Genomic DNA, 21,404 nt, shown 5'->3' on the forward strand with positions numbered 1-21,404 from the left:
ATCTGGGTGTAACGATAAGAAACATGCACAAGACATTCATGGAGAAATTTTTTTTAATTTTATTAATTAATTTTTATTTTTGGCTGTGCTGGGTCTCCATTGCAGCACAGGCTTTTCCCTAGTTGTGGTGCGTGGGGGCTGCTCTCCAGTTGCGGTGTGCGGGCTTCTCTTGTTTCGGGCACTCTAGGTGCACAGGCTCAGTAGTGGTGGGTCCCGGGCTCAAGAGCACAGGCTCAGTAGTTGTGGCGCACAGGCTTAGTCATCCCATAGCATGTAAGATCTTCCTGCACCAGGGATCCAAGCCAAGTCTCCTTCATTGGCAGACAGATTCTTTATCACTGAGCCACCAGGGAAGCCATCACCGAGAGATTTTTTTCAGCTGTATGAAGGCCAGTAAAGAAGAAATAAGTTAGCTGGCAGGAGCCTGTCTGCAGGGATGTAACCAGGAGGGTGCAGGGCATTGGGTGACCGGACCTCCCTGGGCTGAGAAGTTCCCAAGTGACCTGAGTGCTATCACCAGAAGCTGACTCCAAGGGGCCGTGGGTTCTGTGGGTCATTGAACCTGACGTATCTGTGTATTCACAGGTCATGCTGTCCCTTGGCTGTCACTAGGACAGTCCAAATGATTGCTTCATGTCACTTATTGACTCTTCTTCCCAAACAGGAATGGTTTCCCCTTTTCTGATTTGTGAAAGTTGTTATTGTCGTTCAGTTGCTAAGTCAGGTCTGACTCTTTTTGATCCCATGGACTACAGCATGCCAGGCTACCCTGTCCTTCACCATCTCCTAGAATTTGCTCAAACTCATGCCCATTGAGTAGGTGATGCCATCCAACCATCTTATCCTCTGTTGCCCCCTTCTCCTCCTGCCTTCAATCTTTCCCAGCATCAGGGTCTTTTCCAATGAATCAGTTCTTCGTATCAGGTGGCCAAAGTATTGGAGCTTCAGCTTCAGCCTCAGTCCTTCCAGTGAATATTCAGGGTAGATTTCCTTTAGGATTGACTGGTTGGATCTTGCTGTATCAGTTCTTCAGTGCTCAGCCTTCTTTATGGTCCGACTCTCACATATCCTAATTGTACACTTAAAACTGGGGAGAAGCCAGAGTACTTTGACTGTCTCTGGCTGGTAGGGTGAGGAGTGACTGCTCTTGGGTTCGGGGAGTCACACCGACGTCCCCTTCCTGTGGGCTCCAGGCGTGTGGACACATGTGTTCCCTGGGCAGGAGAGCTGTGAAGGCTCACATAGGATTAAGTAGGGTGTGGACACAGGAATATGAGTTCTGGTCGCTTCTCCCTGTGAGGTTTCCCTCGGGCAGTGGGTCTGGGCACGCAGATCCCCAGGTCTCCTGTGGCACAGACAGAGGGATGGTCTGTCTGCAGCATACTGGCCTTTATCTGCCTCTGGGGAGGTTTTCAGGTTGAGGTGTCCAAGGTGCTGGGCCGGTCATCCTCATGAGTAAGTGGTGTGTTGGGGGGTCCATCGGCAGACTGGGGACTGGGCCCTGTGCTGTCAAGCAGAAGTCTCAGTTCAGTTCACTCAGTGTGTCCAACTCTGCGACCCCATGGACTGCAGCACGCCAGGCCTCCCAGTCCATCACCATCTCCCGAAGCTTGCTCAAACTCATGTCCACTGAGTTGCTGATGCCATCCAACCATCTCATCCTCTGTTGTCCCCTTCTCCTGCCTTCAATCTTTCCCAGCATCAGGGTCTTTTCCAGTGAGCCAGTTCTTCTCATCAGGTAGGACTAAAGTATTAGAGCTTCAGCTTACTGACCAAACTGATCACATGGACCACAGCTTTGTCTAACTGGATGAAACTATGAGCCATGCCATGTAGGGCCACCCAAGATAGATGGGTCATAATGGAGAGTTCTGACAAAATGTGGTCCTCTGGAGAAAGGAATGGCAAACCACTTCAGTATTCTTGTCTTGAGAACCCCATGAACTCAGTATGAAAAAGCAGGTCTGGAGCTCCTGTTTTTAATAAAAGGCTTGGTATTCTGCCTCTCCCCCCACCCCCCACACACTTCAAAGACATTAAAAATAATAAAAATGAGATGAATGAATGAAAAAAGAGTGTCCACACAGTGTTCCACTGCAGGAGCCAACAGGGCCCCTTGACAGGGTCCTGGGCTGGGATCCCCCTCCCCTTCCCTGGCTGGCCTCTTGTCTCCTGGCTGGCCTCTGCCCTGGGCCTTTGTGGGTTAGGATTTTCAGTGGCAGAGGCCAGGTCATGTCACATTTGTGAGCTTGGTCCTCCTGGTTCTGACCTCCCAACTCTTTCCTGCCATCAGCAGCTATCTCTGCACCTCAGACCTCAGCGAAGAGGTGGGGAGCGGAGAATCCTGCCAGAAACCCTCCTGGGGACTCCATGACAGGATGACAGTGAGGTGCCAGGAATACCCTGAAATAGCTAAAAGCCTATGCTGTTGTAGTTTAAAATTTTTTATTAGGGTAAAACATGCATAAAGACAACTGTCACTACAGAGTGTATAACCCAATCCCTTAGTCTCCAGTCTGCTGTCCTGATCTGACCTGGGAACACAGTCTTCTGTTTGGGAAATATTTGTGTTGTTGTTGTTCTTGTTGTTGTTTTGAGAAGTTCTTATCTTCTTAAATGAGTAAATGCTGCTTTTGAATAAAATCTCAAAAACAAATATATTTTTAAAAAATCACCATATGTACCCTATACTGGTCATTGTTAACATTTCTCTTTCTCCTAATTCAAAACATAATTTTGCTCGTTAGGAGGGAAGTGTCTTTTGAGTCCTGGGCGGTGCTCCACTGCCCTCTAGAGGTGAAACTGGTTCACTGCAGTCACCTGACCAGGTAGTAGCGAATGAAGCTGAGAAGCTGGCTGAGCATCTCACCTTTCCCAGGTGTTTATGTTCATTCCCTGCAAAGCTTGAGGCAGAAGTCCTAAAATACTCAGCGTAAAATATTGGAACTAGTGTTTTGTGGTTTTTTTGGCTAATATACTATAACTCTTCCAAATCATTTCAGTTCAGTTCAGTTCAGTTGTGTCCGACTCTTTGCGACCCCATGAACTGCAGCACACCAGGCCTCCCTGTCCATCACCAACTCCTGGAGTTCACTTAAACTCATGTCCATCAAGTCAGTGATCCTATCCAGCCATCTCGTCCTCTGTCATCCCCTTCTCCTCCTGCCCCAATCCCTCCCAGCATCAGAGTCTTTTCCAATGAGTCAACTCTTCACATCAGGTGGCCAAAGTATTGGAGTTTCACCCTTAGCATCAGTCCTTCCAAAGAACACCCAGGACTGATCTTCTTCAGAACGGACTGGTTGGATCTCCTTGCAGTCCAAGGGACTCTCAAGATTCTTCTCCAGCACCACAGTTCAAAAGCATCAATTCTTCATCACTCAGCTTTATTTACAGTCCAACTCTCACACCCATACATGACCACTGGAAAAACCATAGGCTTGACTAGAGGGACCTTTGTTGACCAAGTAATGTCTCTGCTTTTTAATATGCTATCTAGGTTGGTCATAACTTTCTTTCCAAGTAAGCGTCTTTTAATTTCATGGCTGCAATCACCATCTGCAGTGATTTTGGAGCCCAAAATAATAAAGTCTGACACTGTTTCCCCATCTATTTCCCATGAAGTGATGGGACCAGATGCCATGATCTTTGTTTTCTGAATGTTGAGCTTTAAGCCAACTTTTTCACTCTCCTTTTTCACTTTCATCAAGAGGCTTTTTAGTTCCTCTTCACTTTCTGCCATAAGGGTGGTGTTATCTGCATATCTGAGGTTATTGATATTTCTCCTGGCAATCTTGATTCCAGCTTGTGCTTCTTCAGCCCAGTGTTTCTCATGATGTACTCTGCATCGAAGTTAAATAAGCAAGGTGACAATATACAACCTTGACGTACTCCTTTTCCTATTTGGAACCAGTCTGTTGTTCTATGTCCAGTTCTAACTGTTGCTTCCTGACCTGCATATAGGTTTCTCAAGAGGCAGATCAGGTGGTCTGGTAGTCCCATCACTTTCAGAATTTTCTGCAATTTGTTGTGATCCACACAGTCAAAGGCTTTTGCATAGTCAATAAAGCAGAAATAGATGTTTTTCTGGAACTCTCTTGCTTTTTCCATGATCCAACAGATGTTGGCAATTTGATCTCTGGTTCCTCTGCCTTTTCTAAAACCAGCTTGAACATCTGGAAGTTCATGGTTCACGTATTGCTGAAGCCTGGCTTGGAGAATTTTGAGCATTACTTTACTAGCATGTGAGATGAGTGCAATTGTGTGGTGAGCATTCTTTGGCATTGCCTTTCTTTGGGATTGGAATGAAAACTGACCTTTTCCAGTCCTGTGGCCACTTCTGAGTTTTCCAAATTTGCTGGCATATTGAGTGCAGTACTTTCACAGCATCATCTTTCAGGATATGAAATAGTTCAACTGGAATTCCATCACCTCTACTAGTTTTGTTCATAGTGATGCTTTCTAAGGCCCACTTGACTTCACATTCCAGGATGTCTGGCTCTAGGTGAGTGATCACACCATTGTGATTATCTGGGTCATGAAGGTCTTTCTTGTACAGTTCTTCCGTGTATTCTTGCCACCTCTTCTTAATATCTTCTGCTTCTGTTAGGTCCATACCATTTCTGTCCTTTATTGAGCCCATCTTTGCATGAAATGTTCCCTTGGTATCTCTAATTTTCTTGAAGAGATCTCTAGTCTTTCCCATTCTGTTGTTTTCCTCTATTTCTTTGCATTGATCACTGAGGAAAGCTTTCTTATCTCTCCTTGCTATTCTTTGGAATTCTGCATTCAGATGCTTATATCTTTCTTTTTGTCCATTGCTTTTTGCTTCTCTTCTTTTCACAGCCATTTGTAAGGCCTCCCCAGACAGCCATTTTGCTTTTTTGCATTTCTTTTCCATGGGGATAGTCTTGATCCCTGTCTCCTGTACAATGTCCCAAACCTCTGGCCATAGTTCATCAGGCACTCTATCTATCAGATCTAGTCCCTTAAATCTATTTCTCACTTCCACTGTATAATCATAAGGGATTTGATTTAGGTCATACCTGAATGGTCTAGTGGTTTTCCCTACTTTCTTCAATTTAAGTCTGAATTTGGCAATAAGGAGTTCATGATCTGAGCCACAGTCAGTTCCCAGTCTTGTTTTTGCTGACTGTATAGAGCTTGTCCATCTTTGGCTGCAAAGAATATAATCAGTCTGATTTTGGTGTTGACCATCTGGTGATTTCCATGTGTAGAGTCTTCTCTTGTGTTGTTGAAAGAGGGTGTTTGCTATGACCAGTGCATTCTCTTGGCAAAACTCTATTAGCCTTTGCCCTGCTTCATTCTGTATTCCAAGGCCAAATTTACCTGTTACCCCAGGTGTTTCTTGACTTCCTACTTTTGCATTCCAGTCCCCTATAATGAAAAAGGACATCTTTTTTGGCTGTTAGTTCTAAAAGGTCTTGTAGGTCTTCATAAAACCGTTCAACTTCAGCTTCTTCAGCGTTACTGGTTGGAGCATAGACTTGGATTACTGTGATATTGAATTATTTGCCTTGGAAACAAACAGAGATCATTCTGTTGTTTTTGAGATTGCATCCAAATACTGCATTTCAGACTCTTTTGTTGACCATGATGGCTACTCCATTTTTTCTAAGGGGTTCCTGCCCACAGTAGTAGATATAGTGGTCATCTGAGTTAAATTCACCCATTGCAGTCCATTTTAGTTCACTGATTCCTAGAATGTCAACGTTCACTCTTGCCATCTCCTGTTTGACCACTTCCAATTTGCCTTGATTCATGGACCTAACATTCCAGGTTCCTATGCAATATTGCTCTTTACAGCATTGGACCTTGCTTCTATCACCAGTCATATCCACAACTGGGTATTGTGTATGACAAAAACCTTAAAAAAAAAAACAAACATTTAAATCCAAGTCCTCCTTGGTGTGATGGTTTGTGATGGCTTCTTCACCCAGCTATCTGGTATCAGGAAAGGCCATACCTGCCTAAGGGGTCTTGGATTCCTTCTCTTTGCCATGAAGCTGCTTTTGGTTGAAGATAATAAGAAATCTGTATTTCAGTGCATCTTTCTGGTGGGTTGTTTTTTTTTCGCAGTAACAGTAGCAAAAGAATTTCCCTTCCTCTATTTGCGGCTAAAACAAAAAGTTTGAAATGCACAGCTTTAAGGAAGAAACAGGACAAGGGAGCTGCTGACCCAAGTGGGCCCTGGCGTCCCAGGAGTGCCAGCTTCCCAGGGGAGGACAGGACGAGCAGGGGCCCCATGGGTGCCTGGGCTCAGGGGTCACCTGCAGATCCTTGACCCACGCCTGTCCCTCCCAGTCAATGTTCCCACACTCAGCTGTGTCACTGCCCGGCATTTCTTACAGTCCCCAGCCCAGTGACCTGAGACCCAGACCCCTCAGGTCACTGGCCATGCTTGAGCCGTCACCCCATCCCAGGGCCTCCCCGACCTTGGCTGACACCCCGCGCCCCTGAGCGTAAACCCAGCTTGCTGCCAGGAACTCCCAACAGCTTAATGATAAACCTACAGCCTAAAACTATGTGAGAGTGACTGAGTCACTGGCACAGGAATCCAGAGAATGTTCTGGAGCCTGTGTGTGTTTGCTCATCTGTGTATTTAACGTGTCCTGAGTTACAGGCAGGACACACTGCACCGTCTGCCAGGCCGAGATGGGAATGTGGGCCCAGCTCAGGAGTCTTCACCCTGCCTGGTTCATATCTCCAGGCATCTGCTCTCAGCCCTCTCCCCAGAGGCACTGAACTGAGGCCCAAGAAGCCCTGCTTTCTGCTTCTCTGTCCCACAGGCATTGCTGGGGGGTTGGGGGAGGAGGCTGTGCCTTGAGGTATTGGAATCTTAGTTCCCTGACTAGGGACAAAACCTGTGTCCCTGGCAGTCGTTAAGCTCAGTCTTCAGCACTGAGAAGTCCCCTATCTTAATAACTGTTGTGTCCATTTTGGCAGTGTTAAGTACATTCATAGTGTTGTACAACCATCTATCCGCACAACTCTTGTCTTCTTAAAAAACTGAAACACTGTTCCCATTGAAGAACGACTCCCCTCCCACAACCCCCATTCTCTCCGTCTCTGTGGATTCTGTCACTACAGTTCCCTCATATAAGTGGAACCACATGGAATCTGTCCCTTTGTGATGGCTTATTTCACTCAGCATCATGTCCTCAAGGTTCGTCTGTGGAGTAGCAGGTATCAGAATTCCCTTCCCTTTTAGGGCTGAGTAACATTACATTGTCATTGCGACAAAAGTCTGTGTAGTCAAAGCTATGGTTTTTCAATAGTCACATACAGATGTGGGAGTTGGACCATAAAGAAAGCTGAGCACCAAAGAATTGATGCTTTTGAACAGTGGTGTTGGAGAAGACTCTTGAGAATCCCTTGGACGGCAAGGAGATCAAACCAGTCAATCCTAAAGGAACTCAACCCTGAATATTCACTGGGAGGACTGATGCTGAAGCTCCAATACTCTGGCCACCTGATACAAAGAACTGACTCATTGGAAAAGACTCTGATGCTGGGAAAGATTGAAGGCAGGAGGAGAAGTGGGCAACAGAGGATGAGATGTTGGGCATAAGTTTGAGCAAATTCCAGGAGATAGTGACAGACAGAGAAGCCTGGCGTACTGATATCCTTGGGGTCACAAAGAGTCAGACATGACTGAGTGACTGAACAACAGCATTCCATTGTGTATCCATTCATCTGTCTGTTGGATATGGAGTTGTCCCCATCTTTTGACAACTGTGAACAATGCTGCTGTGGAAATGAGAGTACAAATATCTGAGTCTCCACTTTTACCTTCGGGATGTAGGCCCAGAAGTGGGATCGCTGGCTCACGATAGTCTTGTTTTTTATTTTCTGAGAAAGCACCTGATGTTGGCCACACTGGATGCAGCTGTTAAGGCTGGGCCAGTGGTGCTGGGGTTCATTGCTCCAGGTTCTCACTGCACTTGGTTTCTCCTCTGCTCTTTCACTGTTAAAGGCCGCACCATGCTCTGCTTCGCATTTCCTGCTGATGGGTGAAGCAGACTTCTGACCCTGAGTTGTTTGGAATGCTCATGGCTCACTCTCCACTGCTTTCCAGGAAGGAGATGAAGATGCTGGAGCTGTCAGGGTACCTGAAAGGCCAGCTGGGCGCGGAGGAGCAGCTGTCACTCATCAGCGGCTGCTCTGACCTGCGGGAGGCAGTAGAGGGCGCCCTGCATGTGCAGGTGAGTGGGGACACCTGCCCGCCCGGCTGGCAGGGCCTGTCCCCTGGGTCCTTGGGTCAAAGGCAGGGGAAGGCGTGGGGATCGTGAGCCCGCAGGTGCGGATGGCGTTCACGTGACCGGAAACACTGTCTCCCACCCCCCCCCCCCCCCACCTGTCACCCACTACCCCTTCCCGGGGATGGAATTCTCTCTTGGGGTGTTAGAATGTTGAGCAAAAAGAATGTCTTCTGGCCAGCTAATACTTTCCTATTTTCGTCTAACTGGATGGGAGACTATGTTGTTCTGAGATATAAGAGATCGCCTAAGAGAAACCCTTTAGTGTTTTGCAACGTTTGCATTTACTTTTTCCAACAACTTCACTCAGAGAATCAGGCCATCCCCACTGCTGAGGACACTCCAGGCCTAGTGGACTGGCGGCAGCTCAGTGCCCACACAGGCTCCAGCCTGCCAGGGCCTGAATGCAGCTACTGCCCCATGAAGACCCGGTGTCTCCTGGCTTCCAAAACGTTGACACTTAAGCTGCCCGGGGTTGACTGGGCCTTGCTCCTGAGCCCCTCCTCGCCCCATGTCCAGCCACTGCTGGTGTCTCGTCTGGTCTGTGACGCTGGTTGAGCTGGGAGCAAAGCCAGGCCTGAGCGGGGCTCCTGGTGCAGAGGCCTCAGGCCTGACACTCCTCCAGTCCACATGGTAGACTTCCTCGTCTCCTCCCGCTCTTTCTACCGCATCCTGTGTCCCACTCAGTAAAGGGTCCAGGATGGATGCCAACCCGGCCCTGAGCTCTGAGCCCCCCGTCCTGGCCCGCTGAGGCCTCCATTCCCATTCTCGGTGGTTGTGGTCACCTCAAGTGACTCTTATTCCAGGCCAGGCTCCCTTGCTTCCGATGAGAACAGTAGGAAACCCCTTTGGGGATCAATTTGATACATGATATTTACATGATGGAAGTGAACGCTTACAATGACGTGTATGATGTGACCTGACAGGTGAGCATGTGACGTGTCACCACACGTTTCCCAGAACAGTGGTGTCTACTTGGGTCTGTCTCCACTAGAGTGACTTGGCTTCTTTTCTGAACAGTTTCCAGTGCCCTTTGCTTTTTCCTCTGAGATGTTTGCTGTACTTTGTAATCCGTGTGTGATGATGGCTGGAAAGTTTCATCTCCAGCCTCAAGTACTAACTGTCAAGCCTTCTGTTGTTTCTTTTCTTCCCTGCAGTGGTATGGTATGGTCCACACGGTAACTGGCAGTGTTATTTTTCTGAAGCGATCTTTGTGTGTGTGTTAGTCTCTCAGTCGTGTCCAACTCTCGTTGACTCCAAGGACTGCAGCCCACCAGGCTCTTCCATCCATGGAATTCTCCAGGCAAGAACACCCGAGTGGGTTGCCATTTCCCCCTCCAAAAGCAATCTTTATAAGTCTTATTATAAAATTTCCAGCACTAGCCATTGCAAGGGAAGCCCTGTGGCTTAGTGGTAAAGAATCCACCTGCCAATGCAGCAGACGTGGGTTTGAATCCCTGGGTCAGGATGATCCCCTGGAGGAGGAAATGGAAACCCACTCCAGTATTCTTGCCTGGAGAATCCCATGGACAGAGGAGCCTGGATGGAGTCGAAAAGAGTGGGACATGACTAAGCAATTGGGCATGCACACATGCAGCTATTGCAAAGTCATGCCCCAGGTATAATTAACATGTCTGTGTTAAATTTCTTTCTCTCCTGATCCCATAAAAATTTAAAAAAAAAAAAAAAGGATTCTGGGTCTTCCCTGGTGGTCCAGTGGTTGGGACTCAGTGCTTCCATGGCCTGGAGCCCAGGTTTGATCCCTGGTCTGGGAACTAAGCTCACAAATGCCACATGGAGAAAAAGAAAAAAAAGACCTTGAACCTAAAGAATCAAGGCTTAGGGCTGCACTTGCTTTCCTGGGGCCTCACAGCACCTCCAGTCTTAGTGCTCAGAGACCTCCTGCTAGCCGCCTCCTCTGAGCAACTCTGTATGGCTCCCTCTTTCCCGTTTAAGGACAAATTCTCATCGTAGAAAAATTCACCTAGGCTTTTTGGAGACTTTTTTTGTTTATAAAAAGAAAACGATTGTTACTTTAGGGAATTGCCCAAAGGCAGGAGGAGAGCATGTGAATTAACACAAACACTTCTTTAATCACAAACCTTCCAGTAGTGTGAGTTACTGAGCCCTGGGAATCACCGCCCTAGAAATGCGAGTGGTCGATTTATCTTCCACCCAAGTCCCAGTGGGCGGACGCCTGGGTCAGAAGGTTTCCTCTGCTGAAACGTGGGAGGGAGTGAGAATGGAACCTGAATTTCTAGCACTTAATGCAATTTTGAAATCAAATCTGGCCTGGCAAGAAAATCTAGCGTGCTGGAGAAATAAGTGTATTCTGAAAAGTTTCTAAAGCATTGACTGTTGCAGAGCATTAAGGGTCATTAGCTATGACACAGAGGCTTTATCTCATCTCTGCAACTTTTTACCTAAGATCCAGGTAGTTAGCTGGTAGGAGCCATGGGAATTTTGGTCATGGAATTGTGAGCTCTAAATGGACTTTCCTTATAGTCAGCACAGACAATTCAGATGTGTTTTTCCATGTCAATGTGAGAATTTGCATTTGAACCTTTACCTCTAAAACTGGGAAAATGCTTAGTCATTTTGGTAAGGACTTTGAGATTGTTAGTAATTACAGGAACCAGTGTTCGTAATAAATCCTACGGTTTAAAATTTATACGTTTGCAAGGTCGGCCTTTTTTGGTCTTCTTCCACTGACTGAGACTCAGAGTGATCTTCCTTTTGGTGGGAGTCAGGGGAGAGGGAGGGTGGCAGCACTGAGTGTGCCCAGGAGTGCATGTTGAATCCTGAATTTCATTCTTCCTGTTCCATGTGTGTATTAATTTGTAAAATCGGATTATTATTCACATATAATAAAAGCTGGCAGTTTCAGTGTTCAGGTCTGTGTGTTCCGACAATTGCATGTGGTCATGTCACCACCTTCCCCCGTCTCCCCCTGCCCTCCCCAGCTTCAGAGCAATTCTGCCACCCCACAAAGTCCCCTCCTCCCACTTTGTGGTCTGGCCTGGGCTGAAGCCGCTGGTCTGGTTTTGTTCCTGCAGCTTTGCCTTTTCTGTATTGTGGTACAATGTGGACTCACCAGGACTTCACGTGCTTTGTTAGATTTACACATAAACGTGTCCCGATTTAGATGCTACTGTAAATAGTACCTTCACAAACTTTCAACTTCTGCTTGTTCATTGCTAGCACATAGTAATATAGTTAAAAGTGGGTTGTCTGATTTATTTAAATTGGGAGGGTTTTCCATATATCTTTGTTACTGATTTTGAGTTTAAATCTGTTCTAGTCTCAAAACAAACGACGTTATTTCAATTCTTTTATTTTGTTGAGGCATGTTTTATAACTCAGAATATAGTCTATTTTGGTGAATATTCCATGTGCAGTTGAGATCAATATATTTCGGAGTGAACTGTAGTATGTAAATATGGATAAAGTTGCTGGATAGTGTTATCCAGGTCTTTTCCATCCTAATGGATTTTCTGTTACTTCTCTCCATCAATGAGAGAAAAGTATTGACATCTATAATTGTGGATTCATTCCTCAGTTCAAACCAGGCATATAGTTGGGTACTGAGCTTCTGTGCCCTGTGACAGACCCTTTTAATTAGCATGTTTTGGTCCATTACATTTACATTATTGATAGGGTTGGATTAAACTCGACTGTCTTGCTTGTTCTTTTCCATTTGTTCCATTTGTTTTGTGTTCTTCTTCCCTACCCTGCTTTTTGGCTGGCTTACAGATGGAGCATTTCTTACCATTTCATTTATCTCCATGATTGTTCATTTATACCTCTTAGAAATTTTTTTTTTGGTGATTAATGGCCCCCCACTCCAGTACTCTTGCCTGGAAACTCCCATGGACCGAGGAGCCTGGTGGGCTGCAGTCCACGGGGTCGCGAAGAGTCAGACACGACTGAGCAACTTCCCTTTCACTTTTCACTTTCATGCATTGGAGAAGGACATGGCAACCCACTCCAGTGTTCTTGCCTGAAGAATCCCAGGGACGCGGGAGCCTGGTGGGCTGCCATCTATGGGGTTGCACAGAGTCGGACACGACTGAAGCGACAGTAGCAGCAGCAGCAGCAGCAGCAGCATAGGGTTTATGAAGTTTTTTCTAACTAGTCATGGTCTACCTTCATGTGTTATAGCAGCACACTCCCAGCACCTTTCCGCTTTTCTGCTGTTGTCACAGGCTTTCCTTTTACATATCCTGTCTTAGCACGTACAGCTGCTGCCTTTTCTTTGTACAGTCAACTAACATGTAGGGCAATTAAAATTAAACTTTATATTTACCTGCATTTTCACCATTCCAGCGTTCTTCATTTCTTTGTGTAAATTCAATTTCTCCTGAATTTTTTCAATTTTATTTATATTTATTATTAAATATTATTTATGTATTTATTTTTTGGCACAGCAAGCAGCATGCTGGATCTTAGTTCTTGACCAGGGATGAAACATGTGCCCTCTGAAAATTTCAAAAGTGGTACACACACACACACATACACACAAATGGCTTACACTTGTAGAGGAAAGAAAAGAAGCATAAAGACATTATGAAGTAAAAAGTGAAATCCCTCTTCCTTTATCTTCCCACCTCTGGGGGTGAATATTGTGTGGAGAGTCTGAAGTTTATTTATCCAGAGTTCTACAACTCTTGTTATCATATATTACAGACTTAACATTTTAATAACATGAATCCTATAATGGTGTAATGTTTTTGACTTGATTTTTGTAGTTAGTAATATATTATGACTTCCCCCCCCATGTCCTTACATACTGATCTACCTATTAGCGTTTTTTTTATAGGTTGGGAAATCATTTACTTGTACACTATCCAATTATTAACTAAATAATGTGTTTTTAACCACTGACCATTAATGTTTAGAAATAAAAGTTTAACACATTGAAATAATCTTTATGGTTTGAAGACTACCTTACCATATGACCCAGCAATCCCACTACTGGGCATATACCGTGAAGAAACCATAATTGAAAAAGACACACGTACCACAATGTTCATTGCAGCACTATTTACTATAGCCAGGACATGGAAGCAACCTAGATGTCCATCAACAGATGAATAGATAAATAAGTTGTGGTACATATATAAAATGAAATATTTCTCAGCCATAAAAAGAAACACACGAGTCAATTCTAGTGAGATGGATGAACCTGGAACCTGTTGTACAGAGTGAAGTAAGTCAGAAAGAGAAGAACAAATATCACGTATTAGGACATATATCTGGAATTTAGGAAAATGTACAATTTGCAGGGCAGGAATAGAGACATAGACATAGAGAACAGACTTTGGACACAGCAGAGGAAGGAGAAGGTGGACTGAATTGAGAGAGTAGCATTGATACATTTACGTTACCATATGTAAAATAGCTACCTAGTGGGAAGTTGCTATATAACACAGGGAGCTCAACACAGAACTCTGTGACCATCTAGAGGGGTAGTATGGGGTAGGAAGTAGAGGGGAGGTTCAAGAGGGAGGGGACACATATTATACTTATGGCTGATTCACCTTGTATGGCAGAAGCCAATACACTATTGTAAATCAATTATCCTCCAATTAAAAAAAATTATAAATTTTTTAAAAAGGCATTATACATAGTATTTCGGCCTCTGAAAGTTTGTGTGCTAATAAAGCCTACTCTAAAGTGCGTGCGTGTGCTCAGTCCTGTCCAACTCTGCGACCATATGGACTGTAGCCCACCAGGCTCCTCTGTCCATGGGGTTTTCCAGTCAAGAATACTGGAGTGGGTCGCATTTTTCTTTTCCATTACTCTAATATATGGTCCACAAATTTAAAAAATAAATAAAGGCCAGATAGTAAATGTTTCAGGCTTTGAGAGCTGAGTACAGCCTCTTGCATACTTTACAGCCCTTCAGAAATCTAAAAGCTGTACTTGGCTGGGGGCCGTAGACTGTTTGGCCTGGATCCCAGCCTGCTGGCCCTGCTCCAGTTTGTTGAGGTGGTTTCCTCCCCACGACTTAGGGAAAGGAGTCCACCATTAGCGCGTCTAGCCTGTGGGCCTTTCCGGCTCTTCCTGGGGGCGCGTCTCCGCGGCAGTTTCCGGGTCTGCGTTTGCCGCGCGCTCTCTTGCTCCCCCTGGCCTCCGTGTGCTGCACTGCAGGATCACCGAGCCGGACTGAGTCCCATCCGCTTGGGGTCAGGGAGATGGAAAGCAGCACCTCGCACCCCCGAGGCATGCCAGTGGATGTGCCGCTCCTCCCGGGGAGAGGCTGTGGGCTGGGCTTTCCCTCCTGGTCCTGGCGGGGCTGGCTTAGGGGAGGCGCTGGTGGATGACACCCACCTTCACGCACTCATTCTTGTCTGTGCGCCCGCCTGGCCCCGCCGCCTCCTGGGCTGTGGCCACAGGTGAGCCCGTCTGTCCATGTCCATCTCTTGCCTTCTCTGCAAGGCCCCTGCGCAGGTGGGATTCGGTCAGTCAAAATCAACGTGATCATTCTCAGTGTTTTTACAAATGACACCTGGTTGATGATCGCTGTGTATCATTCTTCTGTATTTTGAGTTGTGTTTTTATCAGGTTCATTGAAAATGGAACCTCGGGGATTAGACCCATCTGGCCCTTGGTGGCTTGTTGCTGGTCTTGTGAGTTCTCCTTACCCTTGTAAGTGCGGCCAATTAAGACGGAGGATTTCAGGATCACCAGTGTGGGGTACATAGATCTCCAGTGTGGGGTACACTGATCTCCAGTGTGGGGTACACTGATCTCCAGTGTGGGGTACATTGATCTTTAAGATGCTTATTAAATTGATAAATGAAAACAGGTATTTCACTAGCCAAATTTGTAGCAACAAACATGTTCTTGTCCCAACACTGACATTTGTAATTTGGTTCTAAAGTTACTGTGAAACTGAATGAGCAACCCTACTTCCCCCTAAACTTTACAAAATAGAAGCTCAGATCTCTCTTTTAAAAAAGCACAGTACCACTCTTTTGGAAAGAAGGGGTGACATTGTAACAAATCCTGGCGTGGTGACATAACATTGATTGTATATAATATAAATATAGGTAGAAATCTAGATATCTCTGTGTATCTAAACCTTTCTTCCTATAGTTAGGAACTTAATTATCTCTTATGCCTTAGGAATTGTAGGTTGCTAAGTTAATGCTCAAAGTCAAAATAAACAAGCATCTAATATAAACATTTTTATTTTATGAAATCTGGTAAATGGAATGTATAGACACCAACCAAGGAAATTATTTTTAATCTTATTATTCAGTTGAAAATGTGGTAAGTCCATTTAAAAGTAGCCATGGCATGCATATTTAGTGCTTGGGATGTGAGAGTTGGACCATAAAGAAGGCTTAGTGCATAGGAACTGACGTTTTTGAACTGTGCTGTTGAAGAAGACTTTTGAGAGTCCCCTGGTCTGCAAGGAAATGAAAACCAGTCGATCCTAAAGGAAATTAACCCTGAATATTCAGTGTTGCTGAGGCTCCAATACTCTGACCACCTGATGGGAAGAGCCAACTCATTAGAAAAGACCCTGATGCTGGAAAGGATTGAAGGCAAAAGGAGAAGAGGGCAGCAGAGGATGAGATGGTTCGATAGCATAACTGACTCAGTGGACATAAGTTTGAGCAAATTCCAGGGTTTGGTAAAGGACAGGGAAGGCTAGCGTGCTGCAGTCCATGGGATTGCAAAGAGTCGGACATGGCTTAGTGACTGAACAACAACAACAAATAGTAAAGACTTTTGCAATTGTAATAATACTTCCCCTTTTTTGTTCTTGGTGGTGGGTGGTCATTGTTTACCAAGAACCTTAGGTATCATACTGTGCATCATGAAGTCCTTCCTTTTTTAAGAGGTATATTTTAAGGCATATGAGGAATCTTGGAATTTAATATTAATAAAAACCACCTGGGACAAAACTCCATGCTAGTGAAAGTTTGAGGGCCCCGTGTCCCGCAGCGAGAGCCGTGGAGGCCTGGGGTGGTGTTTGTTTTCCCGCCAGCTCTCTGACTCTGGCTGTTCCTGGTGGCACAGGCACCCGGCATTCAGATCTGCTTACTCTGAGCCACCCTGATGTTTATTTTCATTTGAAAGTCAATATTCCAAGACTTGCTGCCCAGCATATCTGTTTGAACAACTGGGGGAAAACATAAGGAGGTTTCTTTCAAGTTGGTGACTGTCCCCTTTTAGGATTGGGTTCAGACCAGTTGCCCAGGGGAGAGCTGCCTGCCTGACACATGGAAGCCTGGTCACCAGCACAGCCCTGACGGATGGTCTGTGTTGGGCATGGAGGCCTTCCTCGAGGAGGTGCTTTCACTCTAACTTAGAACCCTTTGAATTTCAAGATTTGTATGGAAATACAAAAAACCTCGAATAGCCAAAGCAATCTTGAGAAAGAAGAATGGAACTGGAGGAATCAACTTGCCTGACTTCAGGCTCTACTACAAAGCCACAGTCATCAAGACAGTATGGTACTGGCACAAAGACAGACATATAGATCAATGGAACAAAATAGGAAGCCCAGAGATAAATCCACACACATATGGACACCTTATCTTTGACAAAGGAGGCAAGAATATACAATGGAGTAAAGACAATCTCTTTAACAAGTGGTGCTGGGAAAACTGGTCAACCACTTGTAAAAGAATGAAACTAGATCACTTTCTAACACCGCACACAAAAATAAACTCAAAATGGATTAAAGATCTAAATGTAAGATCAGAAACTATAAAACTCCTAGAGGAGAACATAGGCAAAACACTCTCAGACATAAATCACAGCAGGATCCTCTATGATCCACCTCCCAGAACTCTGGAAATAAAAGCAAAAATAAACAAATGGGATCTAATTAAAATTAAAAGCTTCTGCACAACAAAGGAAAATATAAGCAAGGTGAAAAGACAGCCTTCTGAATGGGAGAAAATAATAGCAAATGAAGCAACTGACAAACAACTAATCTCAAAAATATACAAGCAACTTATGCAGCTCAATTCCAGAAAAATAAACGACCCAATCAAAAAATGGGCCAAAGAACTAAATAGACATTTCTCCAAAGAAGACATACGGATGGCTAACAAACACATGAAAAGATGCTCAACATCACTCATTATTAGAGAAATGCAAATCAAAACCACAATGAGGTACCACTTCACACCAGTCAGAATGGCTGCGATCCAAAAATCTGCAAGCAATAAATGCTGGAGAGGGTGTGGAGAAAAGGGAACCCTCCTACACTGTTGGCGGGAATGCAAACTGGTACAGCCACTATGGAGAACAGTGTGGAGATTCCTTAAAAAATTGCAAATAGAACTACCTTATGACCCAGCAATCCCACTGCTGGGCATACACACCGAGGAAACCAGAATTGAAAGAGACACATGTACCCCAATGTTCATCGCAGCACTGTTTATAATAGCCAGGACATGGAAACAACCTAGATGTCCATCAGCAGATGAATGGATAAGAAAGCTGTGGTACATATACACAATGGAGTATTACTCAGCCATTAAAAAGAATTCATTTGAATCAGTTCTGATGAGATGGATGAAACTGGAGCCAATTATACAGAGTGAAGTAAGCCAGAAAGAAAAACACCAATACAGTATACCAACACATATATATGGAATTTAGGAAGATGGCAATGACGACCCTGTATGCAAGACAGGAAAAAAGACACAGATGTGTATAATGGACTTTTGGACTCAGAGGGAGAGGGAGAGGGTGGGATGATTTGGGAGAATGGGAATTCTAACATGTATACTATCATGTAAGAATTGAATCGCCAGTCTATGTCTGACGCAGGGTGCAGCATGCTTGGGGCTGGTGCATGGGGATGACCCAGAGAGATGTTGTGGGGAGGGAGGTGGGAGGGGGGTTCATGTTTGGGAATGCATGTAAGAATTAAAGATTTTAAAATTTAAAAAATAAAAAACTAAAAAAAAAAAAAAAAAGAACCCTTTGAGGACCACCTTGTTCCAGGTGGTCCTCTTGTTCTTTCCTGAAGTGACCCTCGGAAAGCTCAGTTCGGCTCTGACAATGTGTCACTAGTGACAGTTACTTACGTGAGTGGGGTTCCACGAAGTGATCCTGCATAAAGCCAGCTGTTAACAGCTGAAAGTGCCAGAAAATATGAAACACGTGTTGTCCCTGCTTTAAAACTCCAACTGGTTTCTGTCCTGAAACAGAATGGCTCTCTGAAGCAGTGGTTGAGATCCAGCTGCTTCTCCTTATAGATTCAGGGCCCACACCCACACTTTCCTGGGTGTTCAGTTCAGTTCAGTTCAATTCAGTGGCTCAGTTGTGTCTGACTCTTTGCAACCCCATGAATCGCAGCACACGATTCAGGACAGGCCTCCCTATCCATCACCAACTCCCGGATCAGACTCACGTCCATTGAGTCAGTGATGCCATCCAGCCATCTCATCCTCTGTCATCCCCTTCTCCTCCTGCCCCCAATCCCTCCCAGCATCAGAGTCTTTTCCAATGAGTCAACTCTTCGCATGAGGTGGCCAGAGTACTGGAGTTTCAGCTTCAGCATCATTCCCTCCAAAGAAATCCCAGGCTGATCTTCAGAATGGACTGGTTGGATCTCCTTGCAGTCCAAGGGACTCTCAAGAGTCTTTTCCAACACCACAGTTCAAAAGCATCAATTCTTCATCACTCAGCTTTCTTCACAGTCCAACTCTCACATCCATACATGACCACTGGAAAAACCATAGCCTTGACTAGATGGACCTTTGTTGGCAAAGTAATGTCTCTGCTTTTCAATATGCTATCTAGGTTGGTCATAACTTTTCTTCCAAGGAGTAAGCGTCTTTTAATTTCATGTCTGCAGTCACCATCTGCAGTGATTTTGGAGCCCGAAAAAATAAAGTCTGACACTGTTTCCACTGTTTCCCCATCTATTTCCCATGAAGTGATGGGACCAGATGCCATGATCTTCGTTTTCTGAATGTTGAGCTTTAAGCCAACTTTTTCACTCTCCTTTTTCACTTTCATCAAGAGGCTTTTTAGTCCCTCTTCACTTTCTGCCATAAGGGTGGTGTCATCTGCATATCTGAGGTTATTGACATTTTTCCCGGCAGTCTTGATTCCAGCTTGTGCTTCTTCCAGCCCAGCGTTTCTCATGATGTACTCTGCATCGAAGTTAAATAAGCAAGGTAACAATATACAGCCTTGACATACTCCTTTTCCTATTTGGAACCAGTCTGTTGTTCCATGTCCAGTTCTAACTGTTGCTTCCTGACCTGCATATAGGTTTCTCAACAGGCAGGTCAGGTGGTCTAGTATTCCCATCTCTTTCAGAATTTTCCACAGGCTGACGTTTTTATTAACTGTCTGCTGCCTCCCTAACCCCTAAGTAGGGAATCCCCTTCTTAAGAGATGAAGAGTTGGAAACGGATGTCCTTTATTAAAAGCATCGTGGTACAACGGAATTACCCTGTTGCTTGGACCCAGTTAACCTGATACATTTGAGGTACTTTCCTGAGACATTATTCCTGAAATGTTAGAATAGGTGAGAGTCATTTAAAAATGAGAAATGAGAAACCAGTTATCTTGAGTCCTGCCACCCTCACAAAAGACCTGTTTTTCTTTTTATTTATTTATTTGGCTGTGTTGGGTCTTAATTGCGGCACTTGGGACCTTCTTTGCGGCTCACAGATCCCCTAGTTGCAGCTCACGGACCCCCTAGTCACAGCTCAGGGACGCTCCCTAGTTACGACTCACAGACCCCTAGTCACAGTTCACTGACCCCCAAGTTGTGACTCATAGTCCCCCAGTCATGGCTCACGGATCCCCTAGTCATGGTGCAGGGACCCCCTAGTCATGGCACGCAGACCCCCTAGTTGAGGCGCATGGACCCACTAATTGAGACGTGTGGATCCCCTAGTTGCAGCCCTTGGGCTTTGTTGCCCCTCAGCATGTGGGATCTTAATTCCCCGACCAGGGATCAAAGCCATGTCCCCTGTATTGCAAGGCCAATTCTTAGCCACTGGGTCACCAGGGGAATCCCATGGTACTGATTTTGGTAATGTATTTTCTAGCCTATTTGGGGTAGATTTTTTCATCACTGGCCTAAAGAAGACACAGAATATGGCAAAAGCTATGGTCAGTCGTCGCCGACAGCGTCAAGCTGCAGCTGCCTTGGCGTCTCCCTGGTGTGTTTTCTTTCACATCCTCGGTCCAAGCGTTCAGCTGGGACCAAGTGCGTGTGTCCTGGAGGTGTGAGAGCTGTGCCTGGGGACGAAGCACGATTCTGGCTGGAAAGGACTCTCTGGAGGGAAAGCCCATTTTGTGTAATATTCTGGGGCCTGACTCTCATGCAGGGGAGATGGGGAGAAGGTGCTCTGGAAGCCTCCAGTCTGGGTGAGATGGTTTGGGGCATGGAGTGCACCCCTGTCTGCTCGAGTTGTCACCTGTTTTTGGTCAAGAAAAGGATGGGAAAGGCTGGCGCCCTGGCAAGGCCACAGGGCACTTCTGCCTGTCAGAAGCTTACACCTTTGGGAAGTAAGCGGGACTGGAAGTAAACTGAACACACAGCTCAGAGCAGGGAGGGACGAGGGGAGGGTGCGAATGATCTTGGGGCCGGGCAGCTTCTGCACGAGGTGGTGGGGAGTCTTCCTACATGTCCTTCTCGAGTGAAATGAAGCACTATGTGCCTTAAGGAAACTTCTGCAATGACCAGAAAGTTGTAGAATGGGAGTCCATCTGTGGGGTGATCTGATTTTTCAGAGGGAAATGCTGGGAAAAGACACAAGTATCTTGGAGGTGGAGTTTTGTGAGGTTTGTCCTTTTCCTTGGCCATATTTTCTAGATTTTCCGCAATGAACGTGTATTACTTCTGTGGTAAAAAGCACATGGACCCCCTGGCAGGTGCTCTGGGAGCAGCTGAGCCTGTGGTGGTCAAGACCCGGAGTTGGGAGACAGACAGATGCGGGATCCATGGCCTGGTGCATCTCTCTCTCAGTATACACCAAGTTTCAGCGCGTTCTCAGCTGTGCAGGAAACAGCTGTCTCTTTTCTAAGACGTGGGTCATACACAAAATGATTATCAAGAATTAAATGAAAAGGTGTACAAAGCACATACCACATACCAGCTGCTCTTGAAATGCTCAGAGAACACCA

General features: G+C 45.5%; 1 protein-coding gene across 2 annotated transcripts in view; it reads left to right on the top strand.

Moving 5' to 3' along the window:
- Window positions 1-21,404, top strand: part of CRYL1 (crystallin lambda 1) — a 60,572-nt gene that overhangs the window by 11,415 nt on the left and 27,753 nt on the right. For both annotated transcript variants that reach the window (XM_069601701.1, XM_069601700.1), the window contains exon 3: window positions 8,099-8,225. In XM_069601701.1, the coding sequence (XP_069457802.1) occupies window positions 8,099-8,225 (127 nt within the window). The remainder of the gene's footprint in view (window positions 1-8,098; window positions 8,226-21,404) is intronic.

The sequence above is a fragment of the Ovis canadensis genome, chromosome 10 (genome assembly GCF_042477335.2).
Source record: "Ovis canadensis isolate MfBH-ARS-UI-01 breed Bighorn chromosome 10, ARS-UI_OviCan_v2, whole genome shotgun sequence".
NCBI lineage: Eukaryota > Metazoa > Chordata > Mammalia > Artiodactyla > Bovidae > Ovis > Ovis canadensis.